General features: G+C 32.4%; 1 protein-coding gene across 1 annotated transcript; it reads left to right on the forward strand.

Moving 5' to 3' along the window:
* The first annotated feature begins 437 nt into the window (after positions 1 to 437).
* Positions 438 to 11,580, forward strand: LOC149789773 (uncharacterized). Its single transcript, XM_089971773.1, has one exon. It carries the CDS (start codon positions 576 to 578, stop codon positions 2,115 to 2,117), a length of 1,542 nt encoding a protein of 513 aa, XP_089827899.1. The 5' UTR covers positions 438 to 575; the 3' UTR covers positions 2,118 to 11,580.
* Positions 11,581 to 15,463: the final 3,883 nt, after the last annotated feature.

Here is a 15,463-nt window from a genome sequence, read left to right on the forward strand (position 1 = left end):
CAAAAATTGGGGAAAAAACTAAAGGAAAATTGCATCTTTCCATTTTAGTCTTACATATACCATTTATGGACATCAAGCATGCCCAGTCTATGTCACGTGCTCTGAGTTATTAATAGACTGGCCGCAAATAACGTGAACAGTTAAAAAACAGATCTAGAAGTTAGAAATGATGGCATTCGTCAAATAACGATTACAAACTGGTCTACGTGTATACGTTTTTGCCATGTATATTCGATTGTATTTGAGTATATTTGAGTAAAGAGAAAGCGCTGGAAAAAAAAAAACTTGAAATGTTTCATGAAAGTGTAGTTTAGAAACGGCAAAGAAGGATGCATGCCATGGAAAAGTTATAAAATATGACATATTATGTTTAATGAGAGTGGAGATTTAAAATTACACGTGAGGATTCATACCGGAGGAAAACCATTCAAGTGTGAAGTATGTGACAAAATGTTTAATCAGAGTGGAAATTTAAAACATCACATGATGAAGCATACTGGAAAGAAAACCATACAAGTTTGAAATATATAATAATTGTTTTTAGTTGGAATGGATATTTGAAACGTCACGCGAGAATGCATACTGGAGAAAACCAATTAAATTGTGACATGTGCGATAAAATTTTTAGTGATAATGGAAGTTTAAACCTTCACACACGGATTCATACTGGTGAAAAACCATACAAGTGTGAAACGTGTAATAAATTTTTTGGTAGGAATCACGATTTGAAACGTCACATGAGAGTGCATACTGGAGAAAAACCGTTTAAATGTGAAGTGTGTGATGCAAAATTTAGTCATAGTGGAAGTTTAAAACTTCACATGAGAATTCATACTGGAGAGAAACCATTTAAATGTGAAGTGTGTGATGCAAAATTTAGTCTAAGTGGAAGTTTGAAACGTCACACAAGGATTCATACTGGAGAAAAACCATATAAGTGTGAAGTGTGTCATAAAATATTTAAAAGGAGTGGAAATTTAAATGTTCACCTGAGAATTCATACTGGAGAAAAACCATATAAGTGTAAAATCTGTGGTAAAACGTTTAATCAAGGTGGACAATTAAAACTCCACATGAGGATGCATACTAGAGAAAAACAATTTCAATGTGAAGTGTGTGATACAAAATTTAGTGATCGTGGATGTTTGAAACTTCATTTGAGGATTCATACTGGGGAAAAACCATTTAAATGTGAAGTCTGTGGTGCAAAATTTAGTGGAAGTGGAAATTTAAAGCTCCACATGAGGATTCATGATGGAGTTAAACCATATAAGTGCAGGGTTTGTCATAAAACGTTTATTCAGAGTGGAAATTTAAAACTTCACATGAGGACACATACTGGAGAAAAACCATATAAGTGCGAAATGTGTGATAAAATGTTTAGTCAGAGTGGAAATTTGAAACTTCACATGAGGAGGCATACTGAAGAAAAAATGTTTAAGTGTGACGTTTGTGGTACAATGTTCATTACGTGTGCACAGTTAGAATTTCACACAAGGAAACATACTGGAGAGAAGTCATATAAGTGTCAACTATGTAATAAAATGTTTACTCAGAGCCAATATTTAAAACTTCACATGAGGATGCATACTGGAGAAAAACCATATAAGTGTGAATTATGTGATAAGATGTTTAGTCAGAGAGGAAAATTAAAAATTCACATGAGAAGACATACTGGAGAAAAAACGTTTAAGTGTGATGTTTGTGATAAAATGTTCAGTAGGTGTGAATATTTAAAACTGCACATGAGGATACATACTGGAGAAAAACCATTCAAGTGTGAAGTTTGTAATAAACTGTTTAATCAGAGTGGACATTTAACACAGCACAGGAGGATACATACTGGAGGTAAACCATTCAAGTGTGAAGTGTGTGATAAACTGTTTAGTGTGAGTGCAAATTTAAAAGTGCACATGAGAATACATACTGGAGATAAACCATATAAGTGTAATTTTTGTGACAAAATGTTTAATCAGAGTGGAGATTTAAAACTGCACATTAGGATACATACTGGAGAAAAACCATACCAATGTATGGTGTGTGATAAAATGTTCAGTCAGAGAGGACATTTAAAAGTGCACATGAGGATCCATACTGGAGAAAAACCATTTAAGTAAATTCGTTGTCAACACATGTTTGCTATCTTAATGAGATATACAAAGATATGTATTCATATCATTTTCTTTCCATGTTTTATCAAATTAACACGTTTAAAAATAAGAGTGAACATTTCAAATATGATTTTGTCTGACTTTTGATTCTTTGACAACATTTACAATATAAATATTCTGTTTATTGAAAATATACATTTGTTAAAAAAGTTATAAAATAACAGATTTGATACATATCATTAATATTTTATGTTAGTGTTTATCGAAGAGATTATCACATACAAGTGACCATTACTACAAATGATGTACTTTGTAATGAGGGATGTTATGATAACACTTCAACTGAGCTATACATGTGGCCTGTACTATATTACTTGGGGATGTTATGATAACATTATTCAACAGAGACATACAAGTTACCTGTGTTACATTTTCCAGAGTTTATGATGAGAGTTTATTAAGCTATGCATGTGAGACATACAAGTGGCCAGTGTTATAATTGAGAGACTTTATAATAAGAGACAACCTATAGAAGTGGCTTTTGTTACAATTGACACAGTTTAGAGTGAGGGTTGGTTTCATAACACTGCCCATGGGAGATATACCAGTGGCCTGTTTTACAATTGACAGAGTTTAGAGTGAGGGTCGGTTTCAAAACACTGTAACACTGCCAATAAGAGATATACAAGTGGCCTGTTTTACAGTTAACAGAGTTTAGAGTGAGGGTTAGTTTCAAAACACTGTAACACTGCCTATAAGAGATATACAAGTGGCCTGTTCTACAATTGACAGAGTTTAGAGTGAGGGTCGGTTTCATAACACTGCAGCACTGACTATAAGAGATATACAAGTGTCCTGTGTTCATTGTGCTCTATGAGGATCTGCAGGAAAAAATGTTTGCCATAATTTCAAAGTAATGAAGGGGCAGCAGGTCTTCAGCATGGCAAAGAGACTGACCTTGATTTCTGGCTTGAATATTCCAAATGACAATGTGGTATGTCTGCATATAATAATTTACAGATCTACAGAAATGACAGCAAATGTCTCAAATTTTTGTTTGTAAAACATGTATAACCCTACTGGTGTAATTTTGCTAATATGGTGTAATGAATAGTGTAAATCTCCAATGATTATCTCAAGCCCTGCTTGGCAACATTTAGCAACTGTTTTACCTGTTTCGTTTGGATTGTAATTAGGTTCATATTCCCTATAAAAGCATGTTATTGTACGAGCAATGAAGAGAGAGATTACTGTACATTATTCATGTATATTGATACATATTGAGTAAAACACATGGGTCCATTAGTTTGTTAAAATATTTTAAAGCAGATTTTATTTCTTCATCTACTTCAAGTACTGATACACATGATAGCAGATGTTGAAGGCATCTCTCATTTGAAGGCTGAGGTCATCATCCAGATGTGTCCACACACAATTAGTTCTTAATATGAGTGTTTCGTGTCTTTTTATGTTTATAAAACTGTAGATAAGAACACAAACTTCTTAATATCTCTCATTTGAAGGCTGAGGTCATCATCCAGATGTGTCCACACACAATTAGTTCTTAATATGAGTGTTTCGTGTCTTTTTATGTTTATAAAACTGTAGATAAGAACACAAACTTCTTAATATCATCACTGAGTTCTTCTTTATCATTGTATGACACATAATAGCAGCAATTTTATTTCTTTGCAAGATTTCTTTTTGACCTTTAACAGATGTAACCCTTTGTATCAACAGGTTCCATAGTTTTGACCTTTCACAGATGTAATCCTTTGTATCAACAGGTTCCATATTTTTGACCTTTCACAGATGTAATCCTTTGTATCAACAGGTTCCATATTTTTCACTAACCATGAAAATGTTATACCTTTGTGCTAATTTTCGAGACGAAATCTTGTAAGTAAAATATCTTTAAAATAATACATTCTTACTTCATTCCCTTGGCATATTTCAAGGAGTAAATTTTGAACATGAGTTACATCAGTTACATGGCATGCAAGCATCATGCAGCCACTTGGAATAACTGTCATAAGTGTGAAATATATAGCTACTTTGGAATAGCAACAGTCTTTCTAGAATTGTAATATCTTCCAATATTCATTTTATGGAGCAACTTCAGTAGGAGATAGAATACCACTTCTAACTTAAAAGGGTCCCCAGACTCGTTATCCTAGTATATTCTGAGATTCCAAACTCCCCAGAGTTTTGGTCCCCCAATAATTTTCCCCAAGAATATATTTATCTTTTCCTGAGATCTATTTTTAACAACTGCTGTTTGTAACTCATGCCCAGAAACCAAAAGTAAACTGCATGGAAAATTTGCTAAGTAAAACTTCCATGGACCAATGCAGATTGCAAAACAGGAAACAAATCTTTACTCGTCTTGTGTCTGGGGACCCTTCTGAGCTAGGAATGTCAGAATTTTATCTCCTACTTAGCACTATTAAGCAATTTTTTAGATTATCATTTTTCATATAAGATCTACTATGTTGCATAATAGCAGTTCGATCACAGAAGACTCATCCCATTCCATATTTGTTAGACCAATTGAAATCATCAGCGGTTAGCACAACAAAATCTGTTGTTCCTTTCTCATGAATAAGAATAAGAGATGGTTTTGAATCTGATCATTATACGCTTTAATGATGCTGTTCCGAAGAGCGCTATCATTAACGATTTTTGCAATGATAATATATCTATACTCTTGTTCCATTATTCTTTATGTTTATACACAATATAACAGATCTTGACATTTAATGTTTTAGCTATGGGATAGCTATAAAAAATTTATGACCAAATAGAGATAAACAGTTTTATTAATATTTGTATAATGCACACTTATTAAAGATACAGAAAATAAATTAATTTTAAAAAATATAATATATTATGTTATATTATTGACGAAGATTCAATATTTCATCAGAACTCAATTTATGTAATAAAAAATTATGGTGTGCATGATACTTATAATCAAGTATTTTTTAAATAATTAAACATAATATATTAAGAAATAATTTAAAAATGCACTTTCATTTTTAAGAATTAGTAAACTTATTTTTATGATATTAGTTGATACTTTCACTAATTAAGTTATTCTGCAAATTAGAATAATATAAAAATGTTCTTATCTGAATGTAAACAGCAGATGTAGTTCATAAAGAAAGAAAAAAAAAGAACATAAAAGAAACCAGGATAAGTTTCCATTAGCAGATGTTCCATCTCAGAATCAGCTTTAACAATAGGTTGGAAGGAGAAATCTTGCAAAGTATGGGAAATTTTTGTGCGGCAACATGAGATGAAAATGATTGATCAATTTAATGTTTTATATCTGATATATGTTGGTTCATACATTTAAATATTTGTTGACTGGTTTGGCCTATATATTCAATGCCACATATTTTGCATATGATCAAATAAATAACATTTGATGTTGCACAATTAATATCACAATGCATGTTAACAGTTTCTTTCGTATTATTACTATTAAAAGAAGTATTTTCATTAATAAAAGAACAGTGTGAACATCTAGGTCTATTACATTTAGTTGATGATCCTATTTTATATGATGTCTTTTTCTAATTTAGAATCAGGAAATCTTTAAGATTTTTAGTCCTTTTATAAACAAGTGTGGGTTTGCTTTCGTGTAGTGATTTAGCACTTGCTTTTCATGATAATTTTAATAATCCCAATATTTATTGATAATTATACCTATATTAGGCAAACTTGGATTATATTCAATAACAAAAGGAATGATATCCTTGTCTCTATATTTGATTTTATATTGTAAAGATTCAAGTCGTGTAAGAGGAGATACTTTTTGGAAAGCAGTATTAATGATGTCAGTTTGGTAATTTCTATTTAAAAAATGCTGACCTAACTCTGTCAAAGATGATTTAAAAACAGCCTCATCCAAAAAAATTCTACTGTATCATTTTGCTTAACTATATGGTATTCCATTTTTACATGATTTAAGATGGCATGAAGAATATTCAACATATTCATGAATATTTATGTTTTTAACATGAATCATGGTAGTAATGTCATTGTTTTCATTTATCATGACATCTACATCCAAAAATGATACTTTAGTTTGAGACACATTATATGTAAATTTTATTGTTGGATGTAGTTTGTTTAAACTGTCTATAAAATAATAAAGGTTTTCAAAGAGTAACTCTCATAAAGATATCGTCTAAACCATACATCAGGTTTGAAGAGGCATTTATATAGAAAATCATTTTCTAATTTTCACATAAATAAAGATGCATAAGCTGGTGCCATAGGACTATGTATTCCTGTTCCCATTTTATGGAGATAGTTTGTATTACCAAATTAAAAAAAGTTATTTTCGAGCACAAGTTTTATCACAAACATGTTCTTTTGATAGTTTATATGTATATTCGTTTTCTTCAAGATAATATTTACATGCTTCGATGCCATCATTGTGTGGTATATTCGTGTAGAGTGAAGCCACATCAAGTCTAACTAGAAATGAACTTTCGGTTAGTTTTGGTAAAGATTTCAGTTTGGTGATGAAATCAAAAGTATCTTTGACATATGTAAGTGGTGATTTCATCAGTAGTTGTAAAGTGTGTTCAATATATTAAGATATATTATTTTTAAATGAGTTATATGTAGAAACAATGGACCTACCTGAACATTTCTAAAGGTAGTGACTTATCATAAGTTGTATGCATTTTTTAAAACATATAAATCTGCGGTGTGCTTATTTTATTTGGGAAGATATTGAGTTCATCATATATGGAACAATTGTGTATAGAGATTTGATTAACACATTTGCTTATTTTTTCTTTAAATTCTTCAGAAGGATTATAGGAATGTTTTATATAATATTCTTCATCATTTAATTGTCTTTCTACTTCTTTAATATAATCCTCCTTATTCATTATTGCTATGGTGCTAGACTTATCAGCTTTTTTAATAATAAAACTTTCATCTTACGATAAGGTACATAGAGAATTTCTTTAGATATGTTTGTGAAATGTTTTCTTTTAGGACCGATATTTAAAATTTCTTGTCTAGTTGCTTCAATATGAAAATCGAGATAAATATCTCGTCCTCTAGAAGGTTTAAATGGTGATTTTTATTTTTTTAAAAAAGGGCTGATTTTGTAGATGAAAATTACTTTAATATTGTGAATATATACGTGATTGTGAGAAATAGTCTTTTAATATTAACGATCTTGTGTATTTGAAAAATGCTTCTTCTAAATTAATATTAATTTATCATGCACTTTGTTTCTTGGACAATATGATAATCCCTTACCTAGAAAAATGTAATCACTATTAGAATTCACTTAGAAAGGTTTAACACAATTTCTTTTCCTCTTTCGATTTCCTTTTGTCTTTTCTTTCCTCCATCTGTTCTTGTTTTCTATTCTAATAAATTTCCTGTTCTTTCTGCTGTTTGCGTTGTTTGCAACAGATCGCAGAGGGCTTCCATTAGTCCTTGTATTGTTGCTATAACGGTTATATTAGATGCCTGCGTAGTTTTCTTCGCCACATTATTTTCTGCATCTGCATAGGTTGCCTTTTTTGTGCCTGGGCTGTTAAATTTTATGCTTGATCATTTTTGCAATTGTTTTGAATAGGTCTTTTTTCTGTGTGATTTAGTTGATAGGTAATTCTTGCTGTTGGCAATGTTTGTTCCATTTTATTTTTATATCTTGGTTGTTGTTTATTCCGTGTGTGATTCTTAGTTACTGCACGTTTATTTTTTACATTGATGAAGGTAATTTCCTCTGCCTGTTTGTTTGGTTGTTGATTATCTCTTTTTGATTTTTCTCTAGTAATTTTTGATGTTGCAGTTTCTCATTTTCCAGGAAAATTGTTTTTCTGTCTCTGTGAATTGTGTAACTTTTTAAGTTGACGATAATAGTTCGTGAAGTTTAGATTCCGTTTTTTTTATTAAAAAAATTCTTCAAAAAAATGCCAATATTGTCTTTTTATCAAAGTTTTTAGTTCATCTTTATGTTCTTCGAGTTAGTTCTCTATCTTGATCACTCTCCTCTGATGTTCCTTTAGTCTATCACATATTTCCAACGATTCTTTTTCCAATAATGAGTCAATATATTCTTGAAACTTCTTTGATGCTGTAGCATTCCCAATATGAACTTTTAGTTTTAAACGCAGTCCCTTTGGCACAAGATTGTCATTAGAAACTGGTCACACATTCGACTTGTTGGTGTTGTTTATTTTGTATTTTATTTAGATAGAAAATCATAGTTATACTTGCAAAACCTCAGATATATTTTTCCTGATATTTATTTGCCGGCTTGACCAAGAACATCAAGTAATTTATTTTTATTTAACCACTCATTTCGATCGGTAAAGCATTTACTTTATCCAGTTCTATCGTAAATCTGGTATATTTATCTTTGCTGATAGGATATTAAAAGTTTTCATTTCATTGTGATAAAATCTCGGATAATGTCTTAAGGAATGGAAAATAAGTATTATTACTTCCTTTAACCAGCAACAACTTAATTGTGTTATTTCCCGATTCAAAATATTTACCACATTCTTCGTTATCGATAATGAATTCCAGTGGACCTTGTTTATACACCAACAATAAATTTCAACAACAATTTCTTCAGGATTAATTATAATGTCATCATGAACAATTGTAAAATTATTATGTATAAATTCATATAAAATTCTAAGAAATCAAAGAACACCTAGCTCAATAAAAAAAATTGTCATTGGAACCTTTGTCCGTTTTGTAATATCCATGCACTAGCATATCTGGACTTTTACAATCATGATATTGTTTATCATCAAATGGTGATAGCGCAGTCTTCGTCATCACTTGTGTTTCTATTTTATGTTTGTCATTCCATAATGCTGTCATTTTAACCAAATTCTGTCCGCCATTCAATGATATGATATAATCATCAAAATTTAACTTATTGCTTGCTATCTTTTTCTTCATACCTTTTGCTCATTTATTTAGCTTACCACCTTCCTTTTGGACAGAATACACTTTACCTCTTAATCCAATAAATCCTGTAATTAAAACAACATTTGTTTCATCCTTACATTTTCCTATAAAATTTTTGCTTGTTTCATCAATGTATGGAGAGCTGTTAGGATAATCTGTCATCAAAATTTTCCTTGTTATCATACATATACTTGTAAATATCATCTGCACTGATATCAAAACATAACGAGTTGTTATCTTTAACTAATAATTTTGTTATATTACCAAAATCTTTTTTTATTGTTCCGTAGTGAAATTCGTAGAATAGGTACTTACTTTGTTCCAGAACACTAAACCCAACATATCTCGGTATATTTAACATCAAAGTAATCTTTTTTCCGTGAACCGCCAAGGTTTGTGTTGAAAATTTTCATACTTATACAATCATTATTTGCTACCAGCTTGTTTCGCTGTTCAATATTATTAACTAGTACTACATTGATCCGATTTCAGATATTTTCCATTGTCGTACCAAATACACTATTATTCATGAGCTTAAAAGTCTTTTTCAAATCTGTTGTGGATATCTTTGCTTGCTCCATATTATTATAAATATAACTTCTTTGCCATCACCCTTGTTTAAACTGTATTGCCAGATAAATATTGCTTAAGATTAGTCCTTGCTTCAGACATTGTTCGAGATTTTCTATATGCATGATATAACTTGTTTCAATCATTAAATTTGGTATAAAGTTTTTGCTTAGCATTTGCTGATACCAAAGTTTTCTATTTGTAATCGCTGCTCGTCTGTCAAAGAACTAACATCTACCGAAGTCATGTAATTAATAAGGGTAACCAAGATCAACCTCAATAAAGTAATCGACATCAACAGGTTTTTTATATCAAAATATCAATATCATCAACCCATATAAAATTGCTTAAAGGGATTGACTGGATCATTGCCTATTCATTATTCATACACCTTATATATGTCAAGACAGACGATGTAATTTCGTCGGTAGGATCAAATATTTTATATTCCTTGTTTGCAACAGGATGTTTCTTTGTGATTACACGTATTCTGCCTTTTATATCAGCCTCAATAAAGTTAAACATTCTTTCATCCGGTAGTAGCTCGATTGTGGTAGCTGTTATTGATAACATAGCATCTCAAGATAATCAAGGTGCTATGTAGTAATGTGCAGGATCTAATTTATAATGTTTCATGAATTCCTCAAATATAATGGAGAGCAAATAGCACATCGGCTTTTAGATATAAATCATGTAGTTCGCAATTGCTCTACAACCGAATTTTTCCCAGATAAATTTTGCTCGCTGATACACTGCATCAGTTATATATTCATTGTTGAGCTTACTATAAAAAATCACTTCTTTTAAGGTTTCAGGCTAGCACGGCCAACGATGCTGCCTTATTTGTAGTGAATCAATAAGAAGTCAATTGCTGAACGTGAATGACAGATATTTTTCACTATTGTTTGGATTACACTTAATATTATGTTTCGGTATATTTGGATCACTGAAAGCTTCTACTATAAAATGTGCATGATAACATCTCAAATTTCGAAATATTTCCGGAATATAATCAGGACATTTAAAAGAGGTATTGCATTTGATATGTGCCGCGCCTCTGAATTTACTTGTCATTTGACAGTGAACTCTTACGCGATCTTTTTGACCAAGAGTCTCATTACAAATATGACAAGTTTTAGCTTCGTTAAATCTTTTATTTCATCGTTAGTCATCGGTAATATTGGCGTGACATACTTTAACATTCTATTATTTTTTTCGTTTTCTTCCAACTAGCTCAATAATAGCCATTGAGCTGGATTTTCACCACGATATAAGTTAATAGGAACACTTTATCGCTCATCATCACAAACTTTGTAGGCAATACTACAAGGAATATGATAATGAATAACTTTTGTATAATCTCTTTTTACCTGATCAGCTTTACGACAGCGCCTAAAAATCTGTATAGGTCACAAAAGGTACTTAAAGTTCATGACGAATTTTTTTAAATTTTACAATCACGTTTTCGTCGTATGATGGCATATATATTCGTTGTACATGTTTGGAATAGCTTTTATGTTTGTCAAGTTCTACTTTATCTGTAAATTGATGCAGACACCTGAAGCAGAATTCTTTTATATCATTATCTTTGCTGATTTCAGATCTAACCAACCGTGAAAAAATGTTTTATGAAGCAATAATGATCCTGATATAATAATACATTTATTGTGTTATATCTGCAGAATCATTAATATTTAACGGATAAACATCAGATTTGTAAGATATCGAAAACATGTTGATTGTGATTGGATCATTCTGTTTTTCAAATTTTGGAACATCTTTAACCTATACAGGAAACTGGATTCCATCAAAATTATGCTCATGAACATGATCAATGTATTTTGATACTCTGTTAGAATTTTTATCCGCAGGAAATAACGCTGCTAATACTGACCACTGAAAACATGTATTATCTTTATTAAAAACATTAATGCAACTTCTGGTGTTTTTGATCATGTTTGGTAAATTTTCGTATATGTACCCTCACCGGAACCCCGTAACGTAGGTTTTTTTTAATGTATTGATATGCACAACAATGACTTGATTAAAAATCCAACCACTTCCCATATGTGTATACTCGTCAATTTTGTTTCTCAATATCATAACGCAGCTGGATACATATTTAACCTATATTTTCCCCGGCAAAGTGTGGGGTTCTATGACGTACTGTTATGAGTTGAGGTGGGTAGCTCCCAATATTGTATTTAATTTACTATGGAACTCCCACCCTGGCTCGTTTTTGTAGGAAGTGAAATTAGTGATAGAGATAGGTAAAGCTCCGAGCCCCCAGTCTGCAATACCGACAATTAAATTATTAAGAACACAATTTAATACAATTTAAACGATATTAATTTCAACCAATCTTCTTCCTCTCGACCATGTAACAACCTATTTCATCACGTGATTATAACGTGAGATGGCTTTCCCCTGTACATGGTTTCTACTCATCTGTGTTTTACTCTGCCAATTCCTTTCCTCCTTCCGGCGTTCTCCGTACTACGATTCTACCTGTACTCTTCCCCTTCTCGTCTCCTTTTCTCATCCTATTTCTCGCTCTCTAGCGACTAGGCTTGTTATCTGCCTACTGCCTTGCTCTATCCTGTCTCCCTCTTTGTGACTCGGGACTTACTACCCGGTAGTTCTGCCCCCAAAAACTTCCTGCGAAAAACACAAGGACGTTAGCATGTTTTGTTAGCCATCTCGCCTCACACTAAATCAACAATCAATCATCAGATAAAGGCTATCTACATCTTCGGTCACGCATTCGTGCACATCGAAAACCCACACGTTCTTATAGAAAACAACGTTGTAGTAAAAAGCGGTATTCTACTTTTCATACAGGCATCACTAAATTGCGCATGGCAGTCGGAAATTATCTGCTGCCGAGAAGAACTACTCCATATCGGAGAGAGAATGCCTCGGAATCGATATATTCTTAATCTCATGATTCTGAACAATATCACAACAATCAGACGCTTTTCTGTATATTACACTCCCACAAGTGTACACAAATATTCAAATATCCATATTATTGAATTTTACACACTGCAACCATTTCCAAAGTTACAATTCAATTCAACAGTTGCAATATCTAGAATATCACATGAATAAATATACTAGTTTATCACGAAGTAACCCAATAACGAATTACAATATTAATTCTGACGAGCTGGCAATCTACATAATCATAGCTCATTTCTCAAGTACGCATGTAAATTAAACAATACAAAGATGATTCTACGTACTAACGATTCTAGTAAGTAAATATACATACTGCACATAATTACAATTACAATGCCGTAATATTCTGCAACAATCGAGCAAATAACTCACTGACCTTTACAAAGCTTTCTGTCCTTGGAATGTATTAAGGGTTTTCCCGCCAGATCGCGAGTGGCTCCCGGAGTTATTGCTACAGCTTCCCAGCACGATGTCTTACAATTACTAATTTGTTCCCAGCCCAAATGACTTAAATTCTGGTTCGAATTGATGGCCCCACCCTTCCTCAGTTCCGATTGGATATCAATTATACCCCAGTGGGTCCAGATTAACAGACGAGCCTCAGGCCATCAGTCAACGCGGGGAGATTTACAACAGCATCGAGGGTCCTTTGTTCTAGAACAAAGTTTCCAACGTCTACATGTGAGTTTTGACACCTAACGAAGCGGGCTCTTGTACAAACACGAATCGCTACGATAGACGCAGGGACTACATACCCATTCCTTTGATCCTGACTTACGTAATCGCGTGTAGGCAAACGTGACACAAAGATTCATTTTGTTGTTGAGCTGTCTCATGGTTCTGCTGTTGCAAGATTTGTAGCATGTCGCGAAGCATCATAACGAATTATTTTATGTAAGCTAATTATTTCATGTGACTAGGAACTTTGTACTTCTATGAATCGCCATCTCGCTTCTGACAATATTAAGAATTTCTTTTTAAATAAAATTTATTGAGAAACCCATAGACCGTTGGCGGTCACGTTTATATGTGAATGGCACGTTTCTTTCATAATCTTATATTTAAAACAACCTCTTTTTATTTGTTTTAAAATCGCATTAGCCTCTTTTTGCGATCTACAGCCCTAGTACGCGGTCGTTGCTGTAGTTGATATGTTTTGTCAAATCCAGTCAAAGCTGCATCCTTGATAACATATTTTATCATTTATATATTATTATCAGGCAAATCTTTAAATATAAGTATAATTAGATTTGCCTATAGAATAATGACTGAAAATTTGGATGCCTTAAAATCAAGTTATATATTACTAAAGAACATGTTTTGGTAGAAGTGGTCGTCTTTTGTACCTGAACAATATCAGAAATAGAATAGTCTATTAGGAGCCGAGAGACCAGGTTGCTAAATTTACAAATATAAATTACAGAAAAATCTAATGCCTTGATAACTGTTAAGTATACACATCTGAACACGCGATAGTTTATATACTACAAATAGGTTGCAACAATTGCAGTAATTGTAAATAATATATTTATCCCAGAAGAATTTCTCAATGGCAAAAAAACATTTTTGGTCCTATCCGTTCAAGTCAAAGATGAATCTATTGGGTAAAACCAGAATATCAAAAAACTACGACAATAAATATTTGTATTACGAAAAAATGACTTGGCAATCAATACTTGTATTTGTAAGTAGTACAGGATATACAAGGTAAGATTGGGTCGAAAATCTAGACGATTTCTTTTCAACCAGGTTGCTGAGCAGTACGAAGTTCTGCATAAACTTCTGAGAAAATTACATCAGTATGTGCAGGGCCGAATTACTGATTAAGAACGCTAAGCACATGTAAGGGCACTAGCATAACTGGGGCGCCAGAACAAATTCAAATTAAGTGTTGATAATAAAATTTAATGAATTTTATATGATTCTTTAAAACTGGATATCCGTGTATTTTGAATATTTTTGAAGCTTTTAATGTATTCTTTAGTTTCATATTTTGTATGGTGTAGGGCATATTATTTTTATTGCTTAGGGGCTTGGAAGGCCTTAATCTGGCACAGAGTATGTGCTCTTCTTCGATTATTTATTCATATCATTACATGGGGGGGGGGGTCAATCGTTGTCGTTATATTAATAATATAATCGATATATTCAGTTGCACGACTGGCAGACCCTTTCGGGACTCATCAGTTACATCCAAACTACAAACCAGGTAAGATTGTGTATACGCGAATCTGTTATACAATTGCAAAAACCACTAATTTAGTAACTTTCCTGTTATCCACAATTCACTGATCCGGGGTTTAGCACAACATTCATTTCAAAATATACCCGTTGCATCTATGGCATGTGTACTAAAGGATAGTTCTCGTCGTTATCGTCCCACACCAGTTACACGATAATGTGCGTCCTTACTGAATCAAGTTCAATACCCTTATTTCTCACTTTAGTAAACCTTGGTGTAAAATGTGTATTGGCAAACGTACCAGGGATGAATAGAATGGTGAGGCCACTTCTTCGTTATTGAAAAAAATCTTAATGTTTTGACACTAGGTGGTGTAGTCAACTTTGCGTGTTTGCATCATTTGCGATAATTTCATTGGCCTCGATTTGGTATTCATACATCAGGGTACTTCCAACCGTTGATTTATATTTTGCCTTTAACATTTGTATATATACTTGTTTCTGTTAACGCCACTTTGACGACGTTCGTCGACAAATGGAACTGTTGCCATCGCTAGACAGCTCATCAAACACCCTGTCAGTAGATTATCCAACTTAGCCACCGCTGTCAGAATCAATCTTGTATATAAACTAATAGATCCAATCTTAAGTACAGAAACCAAAGAGAATTAAATACC

This window comes from Sinohyriopsis cumingii, chromosome 10 (genome assembly GCF_028554795.1).
Source record: "Sinohyriopsis cumingii isolate HCF-2022 chromosome 10, ASM2855479v2, whole genome shotgun sequence".
NCBI classification, from domain to species: Eukaryota; Metazoa; Mollusca; class Bivalvia; order Unionida; family Unionidae; genus Sinohyriopsis; species Sinohyriopsis cumingii.

What these genes read in the sequence shown, in the direction of transcription:
- LOC149789773 (XM_089971773.1), top strand. Translation starts at nt 576, where the DNA reads ATGCATACTGGAGAAAACCAATTAAATTGTGACATGTGCGATAAAATT.